This window comes from Cervus canadensis, chromosome 6, assembly GCF_019320065.1.
Source record: "Cervus canadensis isolate Bull #8, Minnesota chromosome 6, ASM1932006v1, whole genome shotgun sequence".
In the NCBI taxonomy this organism is placed as follows: domain Eukaryota; kingdom Metazoa; phylum Chordata; class Mammalia; order Artiodactyla; family Cervidae; genus Cervus; species Cervus canadensis.
The window spans coordinates 66,928,846-66,948,845 of NC_057391.1; the positions used below are offsets into that span (position 1 = coordinate 66,928,846).

Genomic DNA, 20,000 nt, shown 5'->3' on the forward strand with positions numbered 1-20,000 from the left:
AAAGTCTACTTGATCTACAGTTACTAGGGATGGCCTGACCTAACAAAGAAAATGCAGAGTTAAGCAAGATGCACAAAGACCCTTTGTGCAATAAGATATAATAAGTATAGGGGCTTCCCTGGTGGCTCAGGGGTAAACAAATCTGTCTGCAGTGCAGGAGACACGGGTTCAGTCCCTTGGTCAGGAAGATCCCCTGGAGGAGGAAATGGCAACCCGCTCCAGTATTCTTACGTGAGAAATCCCACAGACAGAGCAGCCTGGAGGGCTTCAGTCCATAGGATCACAGAGTCTGACATGACTGAAGCCACTGAGCATGCAGACATAATAAGTATCATCAAGGTGGAACATAATGACAAACACAGCTTTTTGGCTGATAAGAAGATTCACCCACAAAATTCCTTAGTGGCTGCTAAAACATTATTTCTTTTATCAAGCAACACCCTCAGAACACTGTTGTTTTTTTTTTTTTTTACCAAATAGCTAGATGTTTTTAATTGTGCCACTTTCTTTCATTTTACTTTTATTTCACTTATTTTATTTTTTACAACTCACCTTTAGTATGGTTTATCTAATGATGATGCTCTTAAATCTGAATAACCTCTAATAGATCTTTACACTTGTCAGATGATACTATTTTCATTTCACCTCTCCATCTCTCCCCTATGCTCTATTCTCCTTCCTTCTGACAGCGCCCTCTACCTCCACCATCCTACCTTTTCAAGGGATTCCAGCCCTGGGATCCCTGGGCTGTATTGTCCCAGGATTCACCTCTGCTTCTCACTGCAGTCCTGGTATGGACAGAGTTCTGAGGCCCTGGTGTTTAACATGACTCTAGAGTAGGGACTGAGGATGAAGGTTGATCTTCCTCTGAAAAGACTGCATTGCTTGCTCTTGAGTCAGTTGTGTTATAATCGATGTGTTAACATATCAGAAGATCCAGAAAGCATCATTAGACTTTCAGAGAAGGCAACAGTTCCTGTTTCTAATGCTAAACCCAGCTCAGGAAGAAAGGGCAAAATGATGTTCAATATCTTCTTTTAAGAAGACAAGGAAGCATGTAAAAGAGTTTAAAAAGATTTGGGGGGAGGAATATTTTTAAAAATCAGAGAGAAGTTGAGATTCAGTTATTTAGGAGACTCACTAAGATGAAAGGGAGGCTTGCCCAACACTGCTACATTGCCATATTCAATCCCACAAATGAGAATCAACATTCAGTGAACATATGTGATATTATTGGGAATAGATTATTGCAGATAACTAAATTACTGGTTGGCATTCTTTTGGGGGGCTATTTTTGATGTCACCAGTGACAGTAAAATAGCAGAAAGTTCTTGAGATGTTACTTACTGAGAAAGTTTGTCTCCGATTCCTGTTCCATAAGACTACGCATCTCTTCAAGGTCTGATTGAAGCAAAATACTGATTTGCTCAATTTTTTCATCTCTTTCACACAGCTTGTCTATCAGATTTTTTATTTCTCTCAAGATCTCATTAGCACTTTCTACCAGTTCCTTAAAAAAAAATAGCATTTGGGGGTATGTGAATATAAATAGCAACAAAATAAATAAAAATATCTTGTACAAGTGAGTCATGCACAAGACAAAAATACATACACACTATTGGTACTAGTTGTGTATAAGTGTCTGTACACAGAAAATTCACAAAGTTCTGTAAAGGATGTTAGAAAAGTGGACTAACAAATGAGATTTAATAGAATGCTCACTAAACTCAAAATTTTAACTGGGTAGGGTAATAGAGGTGGTGGCAGCGGCGGCATAAAGAAGCCAGCTCATCTTAGGAGCACCACAGAACTGCAGAGGCGATTCAGTGCAGCTTGCAGCGTAAGAGAAAGAACTTTGCAATCAGGGAGATCTGAGCTTTAAATCCCCGAAAGTTCATCAATGGGGTTTCCTGGTGGCTCACATGGTAAAAAATTTGCCTGAAATGCAGAAGACCTGAGTTCAGTCCATGGGTTGGGAAGATCTCCTGGAGAAGGGAATGGCCACCCACTCCGTATTCTTCCCTGGAGAATTCCATGGACAGAGGAGCCTGGAGGGCTACAGCCTGGTCTTGGGCAAGTCACTTCAATTGTCTGAGTCTCAGTAGCTTCATCTAAAAAAGGCATTACTAGCACTTCTCTTAGCCTCTGTTTAAGGGTTAAACAAGGATCACAGGTAATCTTCAGTTACTTAGAAAGTAGAAGAACCAGGATTTATAGTCTAGTCTACCTGCTTCTAAAGCAGGGAGAGATGGAGATGGTGCATAGCTGGTAAAACGTGGAGGAAAGATAGAGTTCAGAACTGACAAATTTGTCCTAAAATAATCTGTCTTCCATTTATGCTTGGAAATAAAAATGTCATTCCCACTTTAGCTGAAGTGGTAGAGTGGGAAGATAGCTTCCCAAAAGATTAAGATTTCAAAATGACATTTTATATTCTAAAGAATAAGACAACAGGCCCAAAATGGAGTCACTTACACTAAATCCCACGTCACCAAACTGAGAGACTTAATTAGTTTCAGTTCTCTCAGAAATGGAATCTTAACCAGTCCATCAGAAATTACCTGATCAGCACTAAATAGGTAATCTGCCTGGTTGATCCCTGCCATCCCTGAAGGGGAAGTGGCCTTGCAATATGGAACCTGCCATTTTTGCCTGGAATGACTTCCTTGTTCTTGCTCCCTCTGCCTATAAAAGTCTTTCGTTTTGTACAGCTCCCCAGAGCTTCTTCCTATCTGCTAGCTAAATGCTGCCTGGTTTGTGAGGTGTTGCACAAAGCCAATAAAGTCTTTAAAACTGATTCAGTTGAGATTTGTTTTCTAGCAGCACAAAGGACACATTTTAGGATGTGATGATCACATGAGCTCTGTCTTCCTTCCTTACACACACACTTATTAGGTAGGTAGACATCTTATAAATATGATACTTATGAAAGCAACACAAAAAAGCTCACCTTAAGTGTAGTCCAAAATTCAGCCCACAAATCCGAATATTGTGCTAAATTAAAGATTTTTAAAATGCAAAGGTTACTGAAATAATTTGAACCTTTTATTAAAGTAATGCTATTTGTTTCTCAAAAACTATTTTCATCTATAAGTTTCAACTTCTGAAATGTCAGACTAACACTCGCCCTCCCACTGTAAAAAAGCAGAAAATGGGACTAAATATATAAAACAAATAAATCTGCTGCAATATCCAGTTTTCAGATACTAGAGAATGGGCAACACAGAACAGTGATACCTGAAAGAAGGGAGCCCTCCTCTGGTCACTGGGCTCTCCTGTGGGAGGGGGAGGTGCAAGCTGAGTAAGGCAGGCTTGCACACAGACACGGAAATCTGCTCAAAGATTAACAAATCAAATCCAGCAAAATATGAAAACAGTAACTGCTTTTGAAAAAGTGGATCTTATTGCAGGAGTGGAAGATTGGTTTGACATTCCAAAATCAATCGGTGCAATTTTCCACACTAACCTTGTAAAGGAAAACACCACCTGAGCACCTCAGTGGCTGCTTGAGTCGCTGAGGTCATTCACAAACGCACTGCACACCCATGTGCCTGACCCCCTCCAATAAATACCCTGGACACCCAACCCTGTCAGCTCCCCTGCCTGGCACCAGTTCGCATGTGTCACACACCAGTGCTGGGGGAATTAAATGCATACCACAGGGATGGAACTCTACTGTAACTCCACTGGGAGAGGTCACCTGCAAGCTTGCACCTAGTCTCCACCAAGCCCTTCTCCCTTCGCTGATTTTACTTGGTATCCTTCATTGTAACAGACAATAACCATCAAGTATAACAATGTCTGAGTCCTATGACTCCTTACAGCTAATCACTGGGACTGAGGATGGTCTTGAGGACCTCTGAAACAACACTAACAGCTGTGAAATCTTGCTGAGAAAAATTAAGTAAGTTCTAAATAAATGGAGGTATATACTGTATTCTTGGATTGGAAGTCTTCACTTTGTTAAGATGTAAATTCTCCTCAGATTGATTTATAGATTCAGCACAAACTCAGTTTAGATCCCAGCAGGGGTATGCATGTATGTAGATTAATAAGCTAATTCTAAAGCTTATATGGAAATAAAAATATCTAAAATAGCCAAAATGATTCTAACAGAGAAGCACAAATGAGAAGAACTTGCATTACATGATTTCCAGATTGAATATGAAACTATAGCAATCAGGACAGTGTGATGTTGGTATAAATTCAGATACTTAGAATAAAGGAACAGATTCATAAAACTGATTGTTTAAAAAAGTCATTGAGTAATACAATGCTAAAAGGAAAGTCTTTTCAAAAATGGTGCTGGAACAACTGAATATGCATAAGAGAAAAACCCTTATATTTCAACCCTTACCTCATACCATATGAAAGAGTTAACTTGAACCAGGGATCTAGACATTAAAGCTAAAAAACTAGTTGGTGATGGACAGGGAAGCCTGGCGTGCTGCAATCCATGGGATCGCAAAGAGTTGGACACACCTGAGTGACTGAACTGAACTGAACTGAAAAACTAATAGAGAAAACATAGGAAAAATTCAGAGAACTAGGCTTAGGCAAAAAAGGACACAAAACATACTAATGCTAAAAAGACAAACTAGATAAAGCAGACTTTGCTCAAAAGAAATTTTTAAACTTTTTTCCAGGGCCATTAAGAAAATGAAAAGTCAAGCCTTAGACTGACAAAGGACTCCCTTCCAGACTATATAAATATTTTAACTCGATGAGAAACACAAAGAACACAAAGCAATGGGCAAAAGATTCGGAAAAACACGTGGCACCGACTTTTCAGGTCAAGTCACAATGCCTTGAACTTCTACGCTGTTTCTTGGAATGTTAGTTTTTTGAAACACAGCAGGTCAAGCAGCTACATATATGGAGAGGCCACATAGAGGTGTTCTGGTTAGCAGTCTCCCTTGAATTCAGCTGAGAGCCAGCATCGACACCAGACACATGAGTGAGTGGGTCTTCAGATGACTCCAGCCTCCAGCTGCTGAATTACCCCTCAGCCATCAAGTTGCCCCAGCTGATGTCAGGTAGGACAAGCAGGAGTTGCCTCCACTAAGTTCTAACCAAACTGACAATTTGTGAGCAAAGTAATCTGTAATGCTTGTCATGTTGTAACAGATAACTTGTCAACAACACGACATAAAAAATGATACGTAAGTGGCCAAAAAAACACATGAGAAGATACTTAACAACCTTAGTCAATAGAAAATCTTAATCAAGAGGAAATGCCATTTCATAGCTAGTAAACAGTTAAAACGACAACAATTTTAAGTGTTTTGACAATTTTAAGTGCTGGTGAGGATTTGGAGTATCCCACTGCTATTAGGATGATAAGTCTGTACAACTACTTTGGCAAATAGGCCATTTCTTATAAATCCAGTGATTCCCCTCCTTTGTATTTACCCAAGAGAAACTAAAATAAATATGCGCAAAAACACAAATAGTAACCCCCAAATGGAAACAATCCAAATGTTCCTCAGCTAGTGAAGGGATAAACAAAATATGGTACATCCATTTAAAGGACCACTACCATACAGCTACTTCCCTGGTAGCTCAGACGGTAAAGAATCTGCCTTGCAATGTAGGAGACACAGGTTTGATCCCTGAGTCAGGTAGATCCCTTGGTGAAGGGAATGGCAACCCACTCCAATATTCTTGCATGGAGAATTCCATGGACAGAGGAGCCTGGCAGGCTACAGTCCCTGGGGTCGCAAAGAGTCATACATGACTGAGCAACGAACACACTTTCACTATACAGCTATAAAAAAGCAAATAATGATAAATGCAACAATATAGATGGATCTTTAAAAAGTTTTGTGAGTAAAAGGAGCCAGGCACAAAACAGTACATGTTCTATCACTCCATTATATCTAACCCTTAAGGACAGAAGGCACTGTCCTTCAGTGGTTTCTAGGAACTGGAAGTAGACTGGGAAATGAACCATAAAGAGACACAAGGGATGCTTTTCAATGATGAAAGTGTTCTGTATCTTTCTTGTAGTGGTTCTGGTGGTATGTACACCTGTCAAAACTCATTGAACTTAAGATGGGTACATTTTATTATATCAAACCAGTAACATTGATTTAAACAAAACAGAACTTGATTTTTTTATATGTAAAAGGTCACTCATGACACATTACTTACTCTGAAGATCTGTCAGCTGACAGGACAGGTCACTTGAGGAGCGCATTAAGTCTTCTTCTCCCCTTTTGTATTGCTCTATGGTGTCCTTTAGGTATGCAATATACTAGAAAGTAAAGGTGTGTGGTTGCTTTTAGCTGTTGAATTATAGTAGGTTAGTAATCTGTGCAGTCACTTAGCAAACATTTATTGATCCCTCCTCTGTGTGTCCTGCCATTCTAGCTGCAAAGGTGACAGTGGTCAACATAGCCCTTGCTAAGTTAACATTCTGGTGAGGGAAAGAAAGGACTTTGCTTCCTAGTAAGCATTTCAACTTCACCCAAATAAACATGATATTCTGAATTTGCCACAAAAATGAATGCTGCCTAAATGCACTGTGTCCACAGAAAAAAAAAATTATCCTTTTGGCAAAATGTGTGTTCAGTATATGCTACAAGGCAGCAATGTTGCCTCACTGGAGGTATTCACAGGACCTCAGAGAGATGAATTATCAAGTCAGGAGACCCTGTGGAATTGCTCACTCTGGTTGGCTGTTTCGTTGGGTTGGGTGGCAGTCACAGTGGTGGTCTGGATATCACAGACGTGGCTTTCTGTTCTAACCACCCAGTGCTCGGGAACCTAGAGTCTGGGAACTCTGAAAAATGTGGGCTTCGGGATATAAAGTAGGCACCGGCCCTGTTTCAAGAGAGAAATTGTCAAACACTAGAAACTGCTGATAAAAATCTTAGAAATGGTCCCAGCGCCCTAGGAGCAGACATGGACCTGCTCCGTAGGACTGTTCATAAGCACGTGCTAGAGGGGCTCTCATGCAGCCTTGACCCTGTGTCAGTCTTTGCACAGCTTGTTGGCAGGTTTTGTAGTAAATCTAAGTGAAAGCTACCGTAAGCCAAATCCATGTCATCATTCTTGCTCTCTTTGAACATGGATCACTGTTTATAGACTTGTCTAGTTCAGGCGGCTTCCTGTAACTCTCTATTAGTCCCCTTTTCAGTCTTTTAGTCCCCCTTTTTGGCTCCACTTCTACTGTTTCCTCTTTCAAAATTGTCTTTCTTCCGACTCTGTTCACACTTCACTGTTCTCATTAACTGTCCTCAAGGAATCTCCCTATCTCCCAGGTGTAAATCCTACCTCTATGCTAATGGCACCAGGTCAGATTTTTTCCTGGAGCTCCTCACCTGGTGTGATTAAATGCTTGTGCTCTGGGTGACTATGTATATGTGCCCTGGGTGGATTGTCACACTTAACAACCAAATTGTAATTATACATTTGTATACCTGTCTCCCAAGCCAGACTATGGGCTTTCTAAGGGTTTGGGACAGTGTCTTACCCATATTTGTGTTCACTGTTTCTTCCCTAGAACTTGGGACTCAGTGATGCTTAAAATGTTTGTTGAATGAAGGGATGAGATCATCAAAACAAAGAGTGATGAATGAATAAGATATAAGCATAGGGTCATCCAGGGCCTAGTAGATGGACCTTGAATCCAAAGCAGAACTTTTAGAATCAATGTTTCACATAGTCATCGTTTGCTCACCCATTACCAAAATAGCAATGAAAATTTCAACTAAATAAATAATCTACCTCATCTTATAGGAAGGCAGTCTTGTGGAATATTTCATAGGTGGATGAAATTCCTTAGAAGGTTGTTTCAAGGCTAGAAGGATGAAGATGTTGGATCTGTGTGGGTTACTGCCAATGGTACCTGGGCTCTGTGGAGTACTCTACCTTTTCAAAGTAGACTCATATCTCTTATGTCATTTAATTATACCAAAAAACACATGATATTAGATAGATAATTGTTGCCATTTAGAGTCTTAGTGCTGTAAGACCGCCCAAAGTCACACTACAGGGTTACTACTGAGTGGCAGACTCAAATAAGTAAATCTTAAGTATAAATAAGCAAAACTTAATCTTTTGAGACTGAGACTTTCATTTTAGGGGTTGGATGAACAAATTCCTTTGCTATAAAAAGAACTACAATCAATCTGAAACAATCTAACTTCTAAAACGGGCACAAGACTGAATAGATACTTCACAAAGAGGGTCTCCAAGTAGCGAGCAACATAGGAATCATTTCCTGAATCATCAGGAAAATGCAAATTAAAACCACAGTGGATCACCTCTACACACCCTTCGGAATGATTAAGTTGAAAAAGGCTGAGTTCTGCTTGGATTCAGGAATAACTACGCTCTCTGACACTACAGAAGGGAGTGGCAGTTACTGCCGTGTCCTTGGGAGACTGCCACTGTGCACTAAGGCGGACCATAAGCCCCTCTGTGGCTCTAGGATTCCACTTGAGCTGGTTACCCCAAAGAAATATGTAACTACATTCATCAAAATACATGGAATAGAATTTTCATGGTAGTAGTCCAAATTAGAGACTCGTCAAACCCCCACCAACAGCAGAGTGTATAAACTATAGTATCGGCATACAATGGAATACAATACATACAAACAGTACAATACAATACAGAACTAAGAATGAATGAACCGTACCTTCACTCAGTAATAAGAAGAAACCTGGGAAACATAATTTCTGGCAAAAGAATGTGTACTGTATCATTCCACACATATAATGTTCAAAAACAGGCAGAACTCTATAGTGTTAAAAGTCAGTATAGCATATTGTGGGAGAGTATAGTATATGATGTAGTATATTGTGGGAAGGTCAATGACAGGAAGGCCCACAGAAGACATAGAAGACAGTATCTGGATTCTGTCAATGGATGCTTTGTTTCTTGATCTAGGTGTTGGTTATTCCATGTGTTCATTAAGCTGTGTATGATTTGGGCACTTCTCTCTGTGTACTTTAAGTTTCACTTAGAAAGTTTCAAGAGTTATTCTCTCCTTTTCTCTCATAACTAGTACAGATATGGAAATCAACCATGATCATTGTACAAAGTAAAGTGCTCTTGAACTTACCTCTTTTAATCTTTCATTTTCCAGGATCAAAGCATCTGTTTTTAGGTCATGTAAATAGATTTCATTTTCTAAGCTTTTTACAGTTTCAAAATGAGCTTTGGTTTTATAGCTTTCATGCTCTCTTAACTGTTTCAACTCCTGCTTCAGTTTCTTCTGCTCAAACATAAAATCCACAATTACCTTATAGAGTTCAACTAGCAGGGCACCAGTGTATTAAGTTGCCTGCACCACATTCAGAGAACGGTTCTAATTACACTTGACCCTTGAACAGTGCGGGAGTGAGCGGCACCAACCCCCGCCCAGTCAAAAATCTGGGTATAACTTTACAATTGGTACTCTGTTACCAGTTTCACATCTCCTGATTGAACCAACCATGGACCGTATACAGCATTCATTGAAAAAAATAATTCACAAATATATGGACACACACAATTCAAACCTATATTGCTAAAGGGCCGACTATAACTCCATGACCATCAGCAGAGGCTATGAACATCTTCCCTTGGAAAACTTTATATTAACTACAAAGCTAATGGACTCTGGGAAGGAAGTCTACAGATCCCAAGTTAAGAGCCAAAGTCAAGCTATTGAGACAATTTCACAAAATAGAATATATCTTGATATATAAACAATGGCCTGGCAAAATGGGGAAGAAGGGAGTAGAATTTATTGAGGCTCTTTCAGGGAGGATTTGCTATTTCTCAAAGAATATTACTTTATGGATTTTTCTGAATTTTCTAGTCAGTTTTAAATTATTACACTGTTATAAATCACATAATCTTTGTATATTGTATAATTGCCCATAGCAGCATCCTATTAGAAAAACAGAATTATATATATAATATGTTGTTCTGTTGGTTGTTTAGTCACTAAGTGGTGTCTGACTTTTTTGCAATCCCATGGACTATGGCCCACCAGGCTCCTCTGTCCATGGAATTTCCCACTCCATATACTGGAGTGGTTTGCCATTTCCTTCTGCAGGGGGATCTTCCCAACCCAGGGATTGAACCCGAATCTCCTGTGTCTCCTGCATTGGCAGGCAGATTCTTTACCACTGAGCCAATGGATAAGCTTATATATATAGTATACTTGTAATTTTCCCCTTCATATTTTTCTATTTCCATAACACATTAAAAATTATCTTTGATATCAGTGAATCTCAAAGAATACATTTTATGTTTAATCAACTCCACATACATATGTTTATCACTAACTATTGATTATAAAGTCTTAAAAGGTAGTAAACATCCATTTACCTGCTCCTGTTTCATTCATTCTTCTAACCCCTATAACCTTTGCCCATTATCCTTGTCTTCATAGGAATTTACCAGAATAACAGATATGAAAAGATGCTTAGAAAGCATAATCCAATCTCTACTTTTTAAATAGGGCTTCCCAGGTGCTCAGTGACAAGAATCTGCCTGCAATGCAGGAGACACAGGAGATGTGTGTTCAGTCCCTGGGTCAGGAAGATCCCCTGGAGAAGGGCATGGCAACCCACTCTAGTATTCTTTCTGGAGAATCTCCATGAACAGAGGAGCCTGGCAGGTTACAGTCCTTGGGTCACAAAATTGTTGGACACAACTACTGCAATTTAGCATGCATGGCACCTTTTAAGTAAGGAAAATGAACCGTCCCCCAGTGAGTGATTTTCCAGTGGTAACAGGTTACATGTTAATCACTTCTAAAGCTGATCTCTCTCCCTCGACACATACACACGTGTATATATGTATACGTACATACATATATATATATGTATATATATGTCTCCAGCAGAGGCATGGATAGGCAATGGCCTGCTTCAGGGTCGGGGACACTGAGTGTGGCAGTGTGTGCACAAGATCTTTTGAAGGATGTCGCCATTAACTTCACTACCTCCGCCATTCATCTCAGGTCAAACAGGGAGGGAACACAGTTCCACCTATCAACAGAAAATTGGATTAAAGTTGTACTGAGCATGGCCCCAAACATCAGAATAAGACCCAGTTTCCCCCACAATCAGTCTCTCCCATCAGGAAGCCTCTTATCCTTATTCTTCAGAGGGCAGAAAGAATGAAAACCACAGTCACAGAAAGCTAATCAAACTGATCACATGGACCACAGCCTTCTCTAACTCAATAGAACTATGAGTCATGCCATGTAGGGCCACCCAAGATGGATGGGTCATGGTGGAGAGTACTGACAAAATGTGGTCCACTGGAGAAGGCAATGGCAAACTACTTCAATATTCTTGCCCTGAGAACTCCATGAACAGTATGAAAAGGCAAAAAGATATGACACTGAAAGATAAACTCTTCAGGTCGGTAGGTGCCCAATATGCTACTGTAGAAGAGTGGAGAAATAACTCCAGAAAGAATGAAGAGAAAGTGAAACAAAGTGAAAACAATACCCGGTTGTGTATGTGACTGGTGATGGCGGTAAAGTCCAAAGTTGTAAAGAACAATATTGCATAGGAACCTGGAATGTTAGGTCCATGAATCATGGTAAATTGGAAGTGGTCAAACAGGAGATGGCAAGAGTGAACATAGACATTTTAGGAATCAGTGAACTGGCTCATTGAAAAAAACCTTGATGGTGGGAAAGATTGAAAGCAGGAGGAGAAGGGGACGACAGAGGATGAGATGGTTGGATGGCATCACCGACTCAATGGACATAGAGTTTGAGCAGGCTCTGGGAGCTGGTGATGGACAGGGAAGCCTGGTGTGCTGCAGTCCAAGGGGTCACAAAGAGATGGACATGACTGAGTGACTGAACTGAATTGAACTGAAATAAAATAGACTGGAATGGGTGAATTTAATTCAGGTGACCATTGTATCTATTACTGTGGGCAAGAATACCTTAGAAGAAATGGAGTAGCATCATAGTCAACAAAAAAGTCTGAAATGCAGTACTTGGGTGCATTCTCAAAAATGACAGAATGACCTCTGTCTGTTTCCAAGGCATACCATTCAATATCACAGTAAGCCAAGTCTATGCCCCAGCCAGTAATGCTGAAAAAGCTGAAGCTGAACTGTTCTTTGAAGACCTACAAGACCTTCTAGAATTAACAGCCAAAAAAGATGTCCTTTTCATCATAGAGGACTGGAATGCAAAAGTAGGAGGTCAAGAGATACCTGGAGTAACAGGCAAATTTGGCCTTGCAGTACAAAATGAAGAGGGCAAAGGCTAACAGAATTTGGCCAAGAGAACACAGTGGTCATAGCAAACACCCTCTTCCAACAACATAAGAGAAGACTCTACACGTGGACATCACCAGGTGGTCAATACTGAAATCAGGTTGATTATATTCTTTGCAGCCAAAGATGGAGAACTTCAATACAGTCAGCAAAAACAAGATGGGGAGCTGACTATGGCTCAGATCATGAACTCCTTATTGCCAAATTCAGACTGAAATTGAAGAAAGTAGGGAAAACCAAGAGACCATTCAGGTATGACCTAAATCAAATCCCTTATGATTATACAGTGGTAATAACAGATTCAAGGGATTAGATCTGATAGACAGACTGCCTGATGAACTATGGATGGAGGTTCATGACGTTGTACAGGAGTCAGTGATCAAGACCATCCTCAAGAAAAAGAAATGTAAAAACGGCAAAGTGTTTGTCTGAGGAGGCCTTACAAATAGCTGAGAAAAGAAGAGAAGTGAAAGGCAGAGGAGAAAAGGAAAGCTATACCCATTTGAATGCAGAGTTCCAAATAATAGCAAGGAGAGATAAGAAAGCCTTCCTCAGCAATCAACACAAAGAAATAGAGGAAAACAATAGAATGGGAAAGACTAGAGATCTCTTCAAGAAAATTAGAGATATCAAGGGATCATTTCATGCAAAGATGGGCACAATAAAGGACAGAAATGGTGTGGACCTAACAGAAGCAGAAGATATTAAGAAGAGGTGGCAAGAATACACAGAACTATACAAAACAGATCTTCACTGACCCAGATAACCATAATGGTGTGATCACTCACCTAGAGCCAGACCTCGCATCCTGGAATGTGAAGTCAAGTGGGCCTTAGGAAGCATCACTATGAACAAAGCTAGTGGAGGTGATGGAATTCCAGTTGAGCTATTTCAAATCCTCAAAGAGGATACTGTGAAAGTGCTGCACTCAATATGCCAACAAATTTGGAAAACTCAGCAGTGGCCACAGACCTGGAAAAGGTCAGTTTTCATTCCAATCCCAAAGAAAGGCAATGCCAAAGAATGTTCAAACTACCACACAATTGCACTCACCTCACACTCTAGCAAAGTAATACTCAAAATTCTCCAAGCCATGCTTCAACAGTACATGAACCGTGAACTTCCAGATGTTCAGGTTGGATTTAGAAAAGGCAGAGGGACCAGAGATCAAATTGCTAACAACCATTGGCTCATAGAAAAAGGAAGAGAGTTTCAGAAAAACATCTACTTCTGCTCCATTGACTACGCTAAACCTTTGACTGTGTGGATCAAAACAAACTGGAAAATTCTTAAAGAGATGGTAATATCAGACCACCTTACCTGCCTCCTGAGAAATATGTATGCAGGTCAAGAAGCAACAGTTAGAACTGGACATGGAACAAGGGGCTGGTTCCAAATTGGGAAAGGAGTACATCAAGGCTGTACATTGTCACCCTGCTGGTTTAACTTATATGCAGAGTACATCATGCGATATGCCGGGCTGGATGAAGCAAGCTGGAATCAAGGTTGCTGGGAGAAATATCAATAATCTCAGATACACAGAAGACACCACCCTTATGATAGAAAGCGAAGAAGAACTAAAGAGCCTCTTGATGAAATTGGAAGAGGAGACTGAAAAAGTTGGCTTAAAGCTCAACATTCAAAAAACTAAGATCATGGCATCCGGTCCTATCACTTCATAGCAAATAGATGGGGAAATAATGGAAACAGTGAGAGACTTAATTTTGGGGGGCTCCAAAATCACTGCAGATGGTGACTGCAGCCATGAAATTAAGGGACGTTTCTTCCTTGTAAGAAAAGTTATGACCAACCTAGACAGCATATTAAAAAGTGAAGATATTACCTCGCCAACAAAGCTCCATCTAGTCAAAGCTATGGTTTTTCCAGTAGTTATGTATGGATGTGAGAGTTGGACTATAAAGAAAGCTGAGAGCCTAAGAATTGATGATTTTGAACTGTGGTGTTGGAGAAGACTCTTGAGAGTCCCTTGGATAGCAAGGAGATCAAAACAAGTCAATCCTAAAGGAAATCAGGCCTGAATATTCATTTGAAGGACTGATGCTGAAGCTGAAACTCCACTACTTTGGCCACCTGATGTGAAGAACTGACTCATTGGAAAAGACCCTGAGGCTGGGAAAGATTGAGGGCAGGAGGAGAAGAGGATGACAGAGGGTGAGATCACTGGATGGCATCACCGACTCGATGGACATGAGCTTGAGCAGGCTTCGGGAGCTGGTGATGGACAGGGAAGCTTGGTGTGCTGCAGTCCATTGGGTCACAAACAGTCGGACTCCACTGAGCTACTGAACTGAACTGAACGTGTGTATATATATATATATATACACACACACACATATATATACACATGTGTGTATCTATATACAAGTGTGTATGCTGTGACTAAAAATTTCGAAACATTGGTTTAATAGGGTAAGTTTAAACAATGCAACTTTCTTAAAGACTCCAGTGGTGCTAGGTAAGTACTATTGTCTATATACACCAATATTCTAATAAAAAAAGAGAATGAATATATTGATCCTTTACCGTGTTGTTAATGTATCTTATAAAGTCTCTTGTAAGTTGAGAAATATTATTATTCAGTAAATTTTGTTCATTTTTTTGTGCTATAAAAAAAAGAGAGAAAAAATAACTGCTCACAATGTTCTTTAAATAAAAGAAAATAAGACATATGCCTGGTTTTAAAAGCCAAATACTATTTTAAGGCTTATGACCAAAATCAGAAGTCAGGTGCTCCCCAATGCTGCTGCCATCCCTGTGTGTGACTCTTCAGAATCAACCATTTTTAATTCATTTTCACTTTTTCCTCTTCCTTTAAAATTTTCTTTTTGAAAAATTTTTTCTTTATAAAATTTTTTTCCTTTTCTCTCTTAAATTTTTTCCTACTTACTTCCTGATATAGTAGAAGAGGACATAGACACTTACTCCTGTTGTCACATCTCCTGTGAACACTCAGAGCCTCAATGTATCCTTCCTCTAACCTCCTCATTAATTACAGATTTTGTTTAAATGAATTCCAACTGTTCAGATCATTATGATAATGCAAAGTTTATTCATGATTAGACAAATGGTACAGTAGGACTATATTTCTTTTCTTGTATAGTTTTTGTTTTTCCTGGAGTTAAAAATTACCTCACTTAAAAAAAATTGCTTAGTTTTCCATGTATATATCATTAATTCACACCAAAATCTATAATAGAATTATAAAATCTTTCTGAAAATTACTTCCCACGTGGTCAAACACATTAAGTAGTCCATCAGTTCCATTCTTCTGCCCTCCCCCACTGTCTTCTGTACATTTTTCTTTAGTTCTACTGCAAAGCTGACCTCCTGGGACTTCCCCTTGCATCTCTCTCATGTTAGACCTCCTGCTTTTTGAATCTCATACCCTCTTCTTTCTCTTACTTTATTTCTTCTATTTGTTGAAGCAAATTTTGTGTAGCTTCCTGAGACACAATAGATGAGATCTTATATATCTAAATATATCTCTATTCTACATCTCTAGTTGACTGATAGTTCGGATGGGTATCTAATGTAGGAAATTTTTTTCTCTCAAAATTTTGAAGGCAAAGTCTTCTAAATTCTACTGTTACATTGATGCTAAGAAGTCTGAAACCATGCTGGTACCTAATCTTGTGTGTAAAATCTGCTTTTTCTCTCTAGAAGCCTTTATAATCTTCTCTCTCTCTTTTTTTTCCTCCTGAAATGCAGTGATGTGGCTTAGTTAGTGTCTTTTCTTTCATATATTGTACTGGGAATCTGATAGGCCCTTTCAAATAGGAAATTCATATTGTCCAATTCTGAGAAATATTTTTGTAATGTTTTATTGATAACTTTATACTTCCATTTTTCTCTGTCTTTCCTGTTAGTTAGATATTTGACATCTCAGAATAGTTTTATAATTTCCTTACCCTTTATCCTGTTAGCTTCTTGTTTTTTTTTTCTATTTTTGGAGAAATCCTCTCAACTTTTTTATAATCCTCTTATTGAATTCTAAAATTTTAGTTGTTATATATATTTTTTATATTTTTTACTTCTACTAACTCTTTCATGTTCTCTGTTAAGTGTCTTTTCATAAATGCAATATCTTATTTTATTTCTCTAAGAATACACCTTTAAGATATATTCTCTATAATAGAATATATTTCTCTGCAATAAATAGAGAATATATATGCATTATATATAATAATATAGAAAGAATATGTACTACCTGAGAATCCATATTATGTTCTTTGTGTTGTCCATTTTTCTGCCAAATTCTCTTTTTCTGTCTGCTTTCGTTTCTTTCATTCATGTTGGAGTTTTTTCCTGAGATGTCTGGTGATTTTTGACTATCTAACCCTATTTATGAGTAAGGGACTAAAAGGTTGAGTTCCTACTGCCTGAAGCACATTGCTCTTAGGTCCACTTTCCTTCTTTTCTCCTGCCTTCTCCTCTTCTCCTTTCTTCAGTGTTTCACCCCTTTGCTTTGACTGAAAAGAATCAGTCCTGCAATATATACTGCAATATATTGCTTACTTTTATACTCATAGTGTTTCTTATAGCCTCCACCCAGTGCAAGAAGGGATGGAGGAAAGCTGGAGAAGTAGATATCTGGCAACCGGATATATACACATTGTAAGTCTTGGTAAAAGTGGTAAAAGATGAATAAAACTTAACTGGGTTAACCAAATGAAAACCTGGCAAAAGTGGAAACCAACTGAGGACTGGGAACCAGACCAATTACCTAGGCACTTATTCTTAATCTTATATTCTTAAAAATCTGCCCTCTTTGACAATTACCACTATTCACTTTGAGTATCTATTTCACATTTCAGCATATGGGCTTCCATGTGACTGCCCTGTTTTGACACACCGTTTTAATTCCTATCCCCATAGTCATCTTTGCCAGCTGGTCAGTCCCACCACAGTGCACATTTTTTACTCCCATTCCAGTACTTTCTGTAATTTTGGTCCTGGCCTCCTGATTCCAATGGCATTTCTTCTATCATCTAGAAGATAGAAATGCTGGAAGTTGTCCTGCTTAACCTAAATTCTTGGATAATGACCCTTCACTCCCCAGATTCAAGACAAGAGTCACACCTCTAGGATGGTTCTAGATCTGTGAACTTTTGGGTTCAGGTTTAGATGACCACAGCCAACTTTTTGGAGAGAATAATTGTTTTTTATATTAAACACACACATGGTTGTGCCATGCACTAAAACACAAAACATGCTTTCAGACATATTTCATATCCTTATGAAGCCCCCAGATCTGAGACAAGTTCTTATCTATCTCTGCCTTAGGGTTAGATTAGCGAAAAAAATCTAAGGAGTACCTACTTGATAAATGGTTAAAGTCATACCTGGAAAAAGATATAATTTGTAAACTTATGTTAAGAAACAAAAAATTTTCCACATGGTAGAAGGTAAAGAAATTGGTTCTACCTTTACCAAGTACAGACAGAAACTATATAATATAGTTGTTACTAATTCTTAGTTTTAAACAGTCTTTAAAAGAGAAGAAGAAAAATTTGACAAGAATTAACAGTAAGATTGTGGTGCGGAGAAGAGGAAACTGGAAGAGGCAAAAACTAGAGAATGGAGAATTAAAGATAATGGAAAAAGCTTGAGAGAATTTCACTATTGGCTTGTGATGAATGACCCACCTTGTGTTAGCAGACAACAGAGAAATCCATACCTGGGTTTGAGGTCAATTACTAAGTACTTCATTCATATCTACCTGTAACAGTTTCAATGAGATTTTCAAATTTTCTGTTTTTGTACGTGAATTCTTCTTCTGCCACCTGAAGCTGTGGAAGACACTCGACTAACTCAACTTCCTTTTCTTTGCTAATTTGCGCTTCTTCAGCGAATCTTTGCTTGAAAGACAGAAAGCTGATTGTGAGGTATGATTATGGAGAATTCACACAATATTCTAGAGTAGAAGGTAAGTTCATTGATGCGGTAAATTCTGTCTTGGACACCTCTTATCCTAAGTTGCATAGAAAGATATCTGGCACACACTAGATATTTAATAAGTATTTGTTGGCTGACTCACTGACTCTCTGGCAATCTACAATGTTAGGAGATTAAATTCGCTGGGCTCTCCAAAGATCCTTTCGGTTCTATAGCTTGACTGCTATGGTCCTATTGCTGTTACCTTATATGTGCCCTGAGATATACTTGAGAAACTTTCTTTCAATTGATCATACATTATGAAACCTGGAGGAGGGAATGGCAACCCACTCCAGTATTCTTGGCTGGAGAATCCCATGGACAGAGGAGCCTGGGGTGCTACAATCCATGGGGTCGCAAAGAGTCAGACACAACTCAGTGACTAAGCACAAGCACAGTAAAACAAAATATATGCCAGCTCTAAGAAATGTGGATGTAAGTAAGAAATGGGGAGGGGGCAGAAATAAATGGATATAATACTACAATTAATGGGTTAAAAGTGCCCAAAGCAAAACATGAAAATGCCTGCTTACTTATTCAAACTCAGGTTTTATTTAGTTTCAAATGGAATATAGTTGAGTCTCTCTTAGAAAGTCAGGGTGGACTTAAACTAATGACTAAGGCAAAGACAGCCAGCTGACGTACTATCCACTCTCCTGTCCGATAGCATCAGGACCCCTGAGTTTTAGCCGAGCAGATGGCTGCCAACGAGAGTGATTTCTCAGCTTCCCTACTGAGTGCATTTGTGAGCAGAAGTGGGGTATGCCAGTTCTGGGTCCTGCCCATAAAACAGGAAGAAGTCCATGCCTCCTGGGTCCTTCCTCTTGCCCCTTGCTGGAAGAGGGTTAGAATGGAAGCTGACACTTGGACCCGCAGAAGTTAGCCTCCTGCCGAGGATGGCAGAGCGGCCTTTCCAGCCCTCAACCCCCTCCCTTTCAGCCTGTACCAGGGAAGAGAAATAAAAATCTCTCTTCTGTAATGACCACGTCAGGGGCTTCTTAACTAGATACTAAGACTCTTAAGATTTAAACAGGCCACACCTGACCCAGTTTACTTTTATTTTTTATCTAAGTTGAACACACACATAATTTAAAAGAAACCTAAATGCCAGCAACATCAGGCCTATCTCCCCAACAGGAGGTGCCCTTTCAACACAGCCAACCAGAGGCTAATGTCCATTGACCCCACCAAGGTGATAACTCAGTCCAAGAGAAAGAGTCCCGCAGAGGTGGATGTGAAGTCCTCCCTGGCTTAGAAGCCTCATATTCAAATTGAAGCCAATATCTCTTGGGCATACCTTCCGAGTCCATACCAGGGACATGCCCTTTTAAAAGAGGCACCAAATCCAGGAAAGCCCAATGCTCTGGTTTCCCGTTAGTTATTATCCTGGTCAAGATGCAACACACCAATAAAGTGTTGTTCTGCACAAGCAATGTTGCCTGATAATACCGCTGATAATCCATCTTTATCAGGTTACCAAGGGAAGGAGCCAGAAAATTAAGCTAAAATCAATTTCCCAATAAAAGACAGAGGATTGTTAACCCTTCAGTGCACGTCTTGCTTATGTTCACTGTATTTTGGCCTCTTTTTGATAGAGCACCTTGCTTGCCCTAATTACAATAATATAGTGATTTAATGGCTGGATAGGTCCCCTTCCAGACTGTCATTAGAATCCTTATGAATAACATAGAAAGACAAAAACAACATAAAACACCATAATATAAAATTATTACAATGTAGAATCAGGAGTAAATTTCTCCAGACTGCACTATTCAGAAACTGAATCATGTATTACC

At 39.3% G+C, this 20,000-nt stretch overlaps 1 protein-coding gene across 1 annotated transcript in view; it reads right to left on the reverse strand.

The window, feature by feature from the left end:
- The window catches only part of CCDC175 (coiled-coil domain containing 175), a 69,693-nt gene that overhangs the window by 8,365 nt on the left and 41,328 nt on the right, over positions 1-20,000 (reverse strand). Inside the window, exons 14-19 of the mRNA XM_043472211.1 lie at positions 17,990-18,128; positions 14,794-14,873; positions 9,074-9,226; positions 6,154-6,256; positions 2,951-2,994; positions 1,348-1,510 (exon numbers count right to left, since the gene is read on the reverse strand). Of these exons, the coding sequence (XP_043328146.1) occupies positions 1,348-1,510; positions 2,951-2,994; positions 6,154-6,256; positions 9,074-9,226; positions 14,794-14,873; positions 17,990-18,128 (682 nt within the window). The remainder of the gene's footprint in view (positions 1-1,347; positions 1,511-2,950; positions 2,995-6,153; positions 6,257-9,073; positions 9,227-14,793; positions 14,874-17,989; positions 18,129-20,000) is intronic.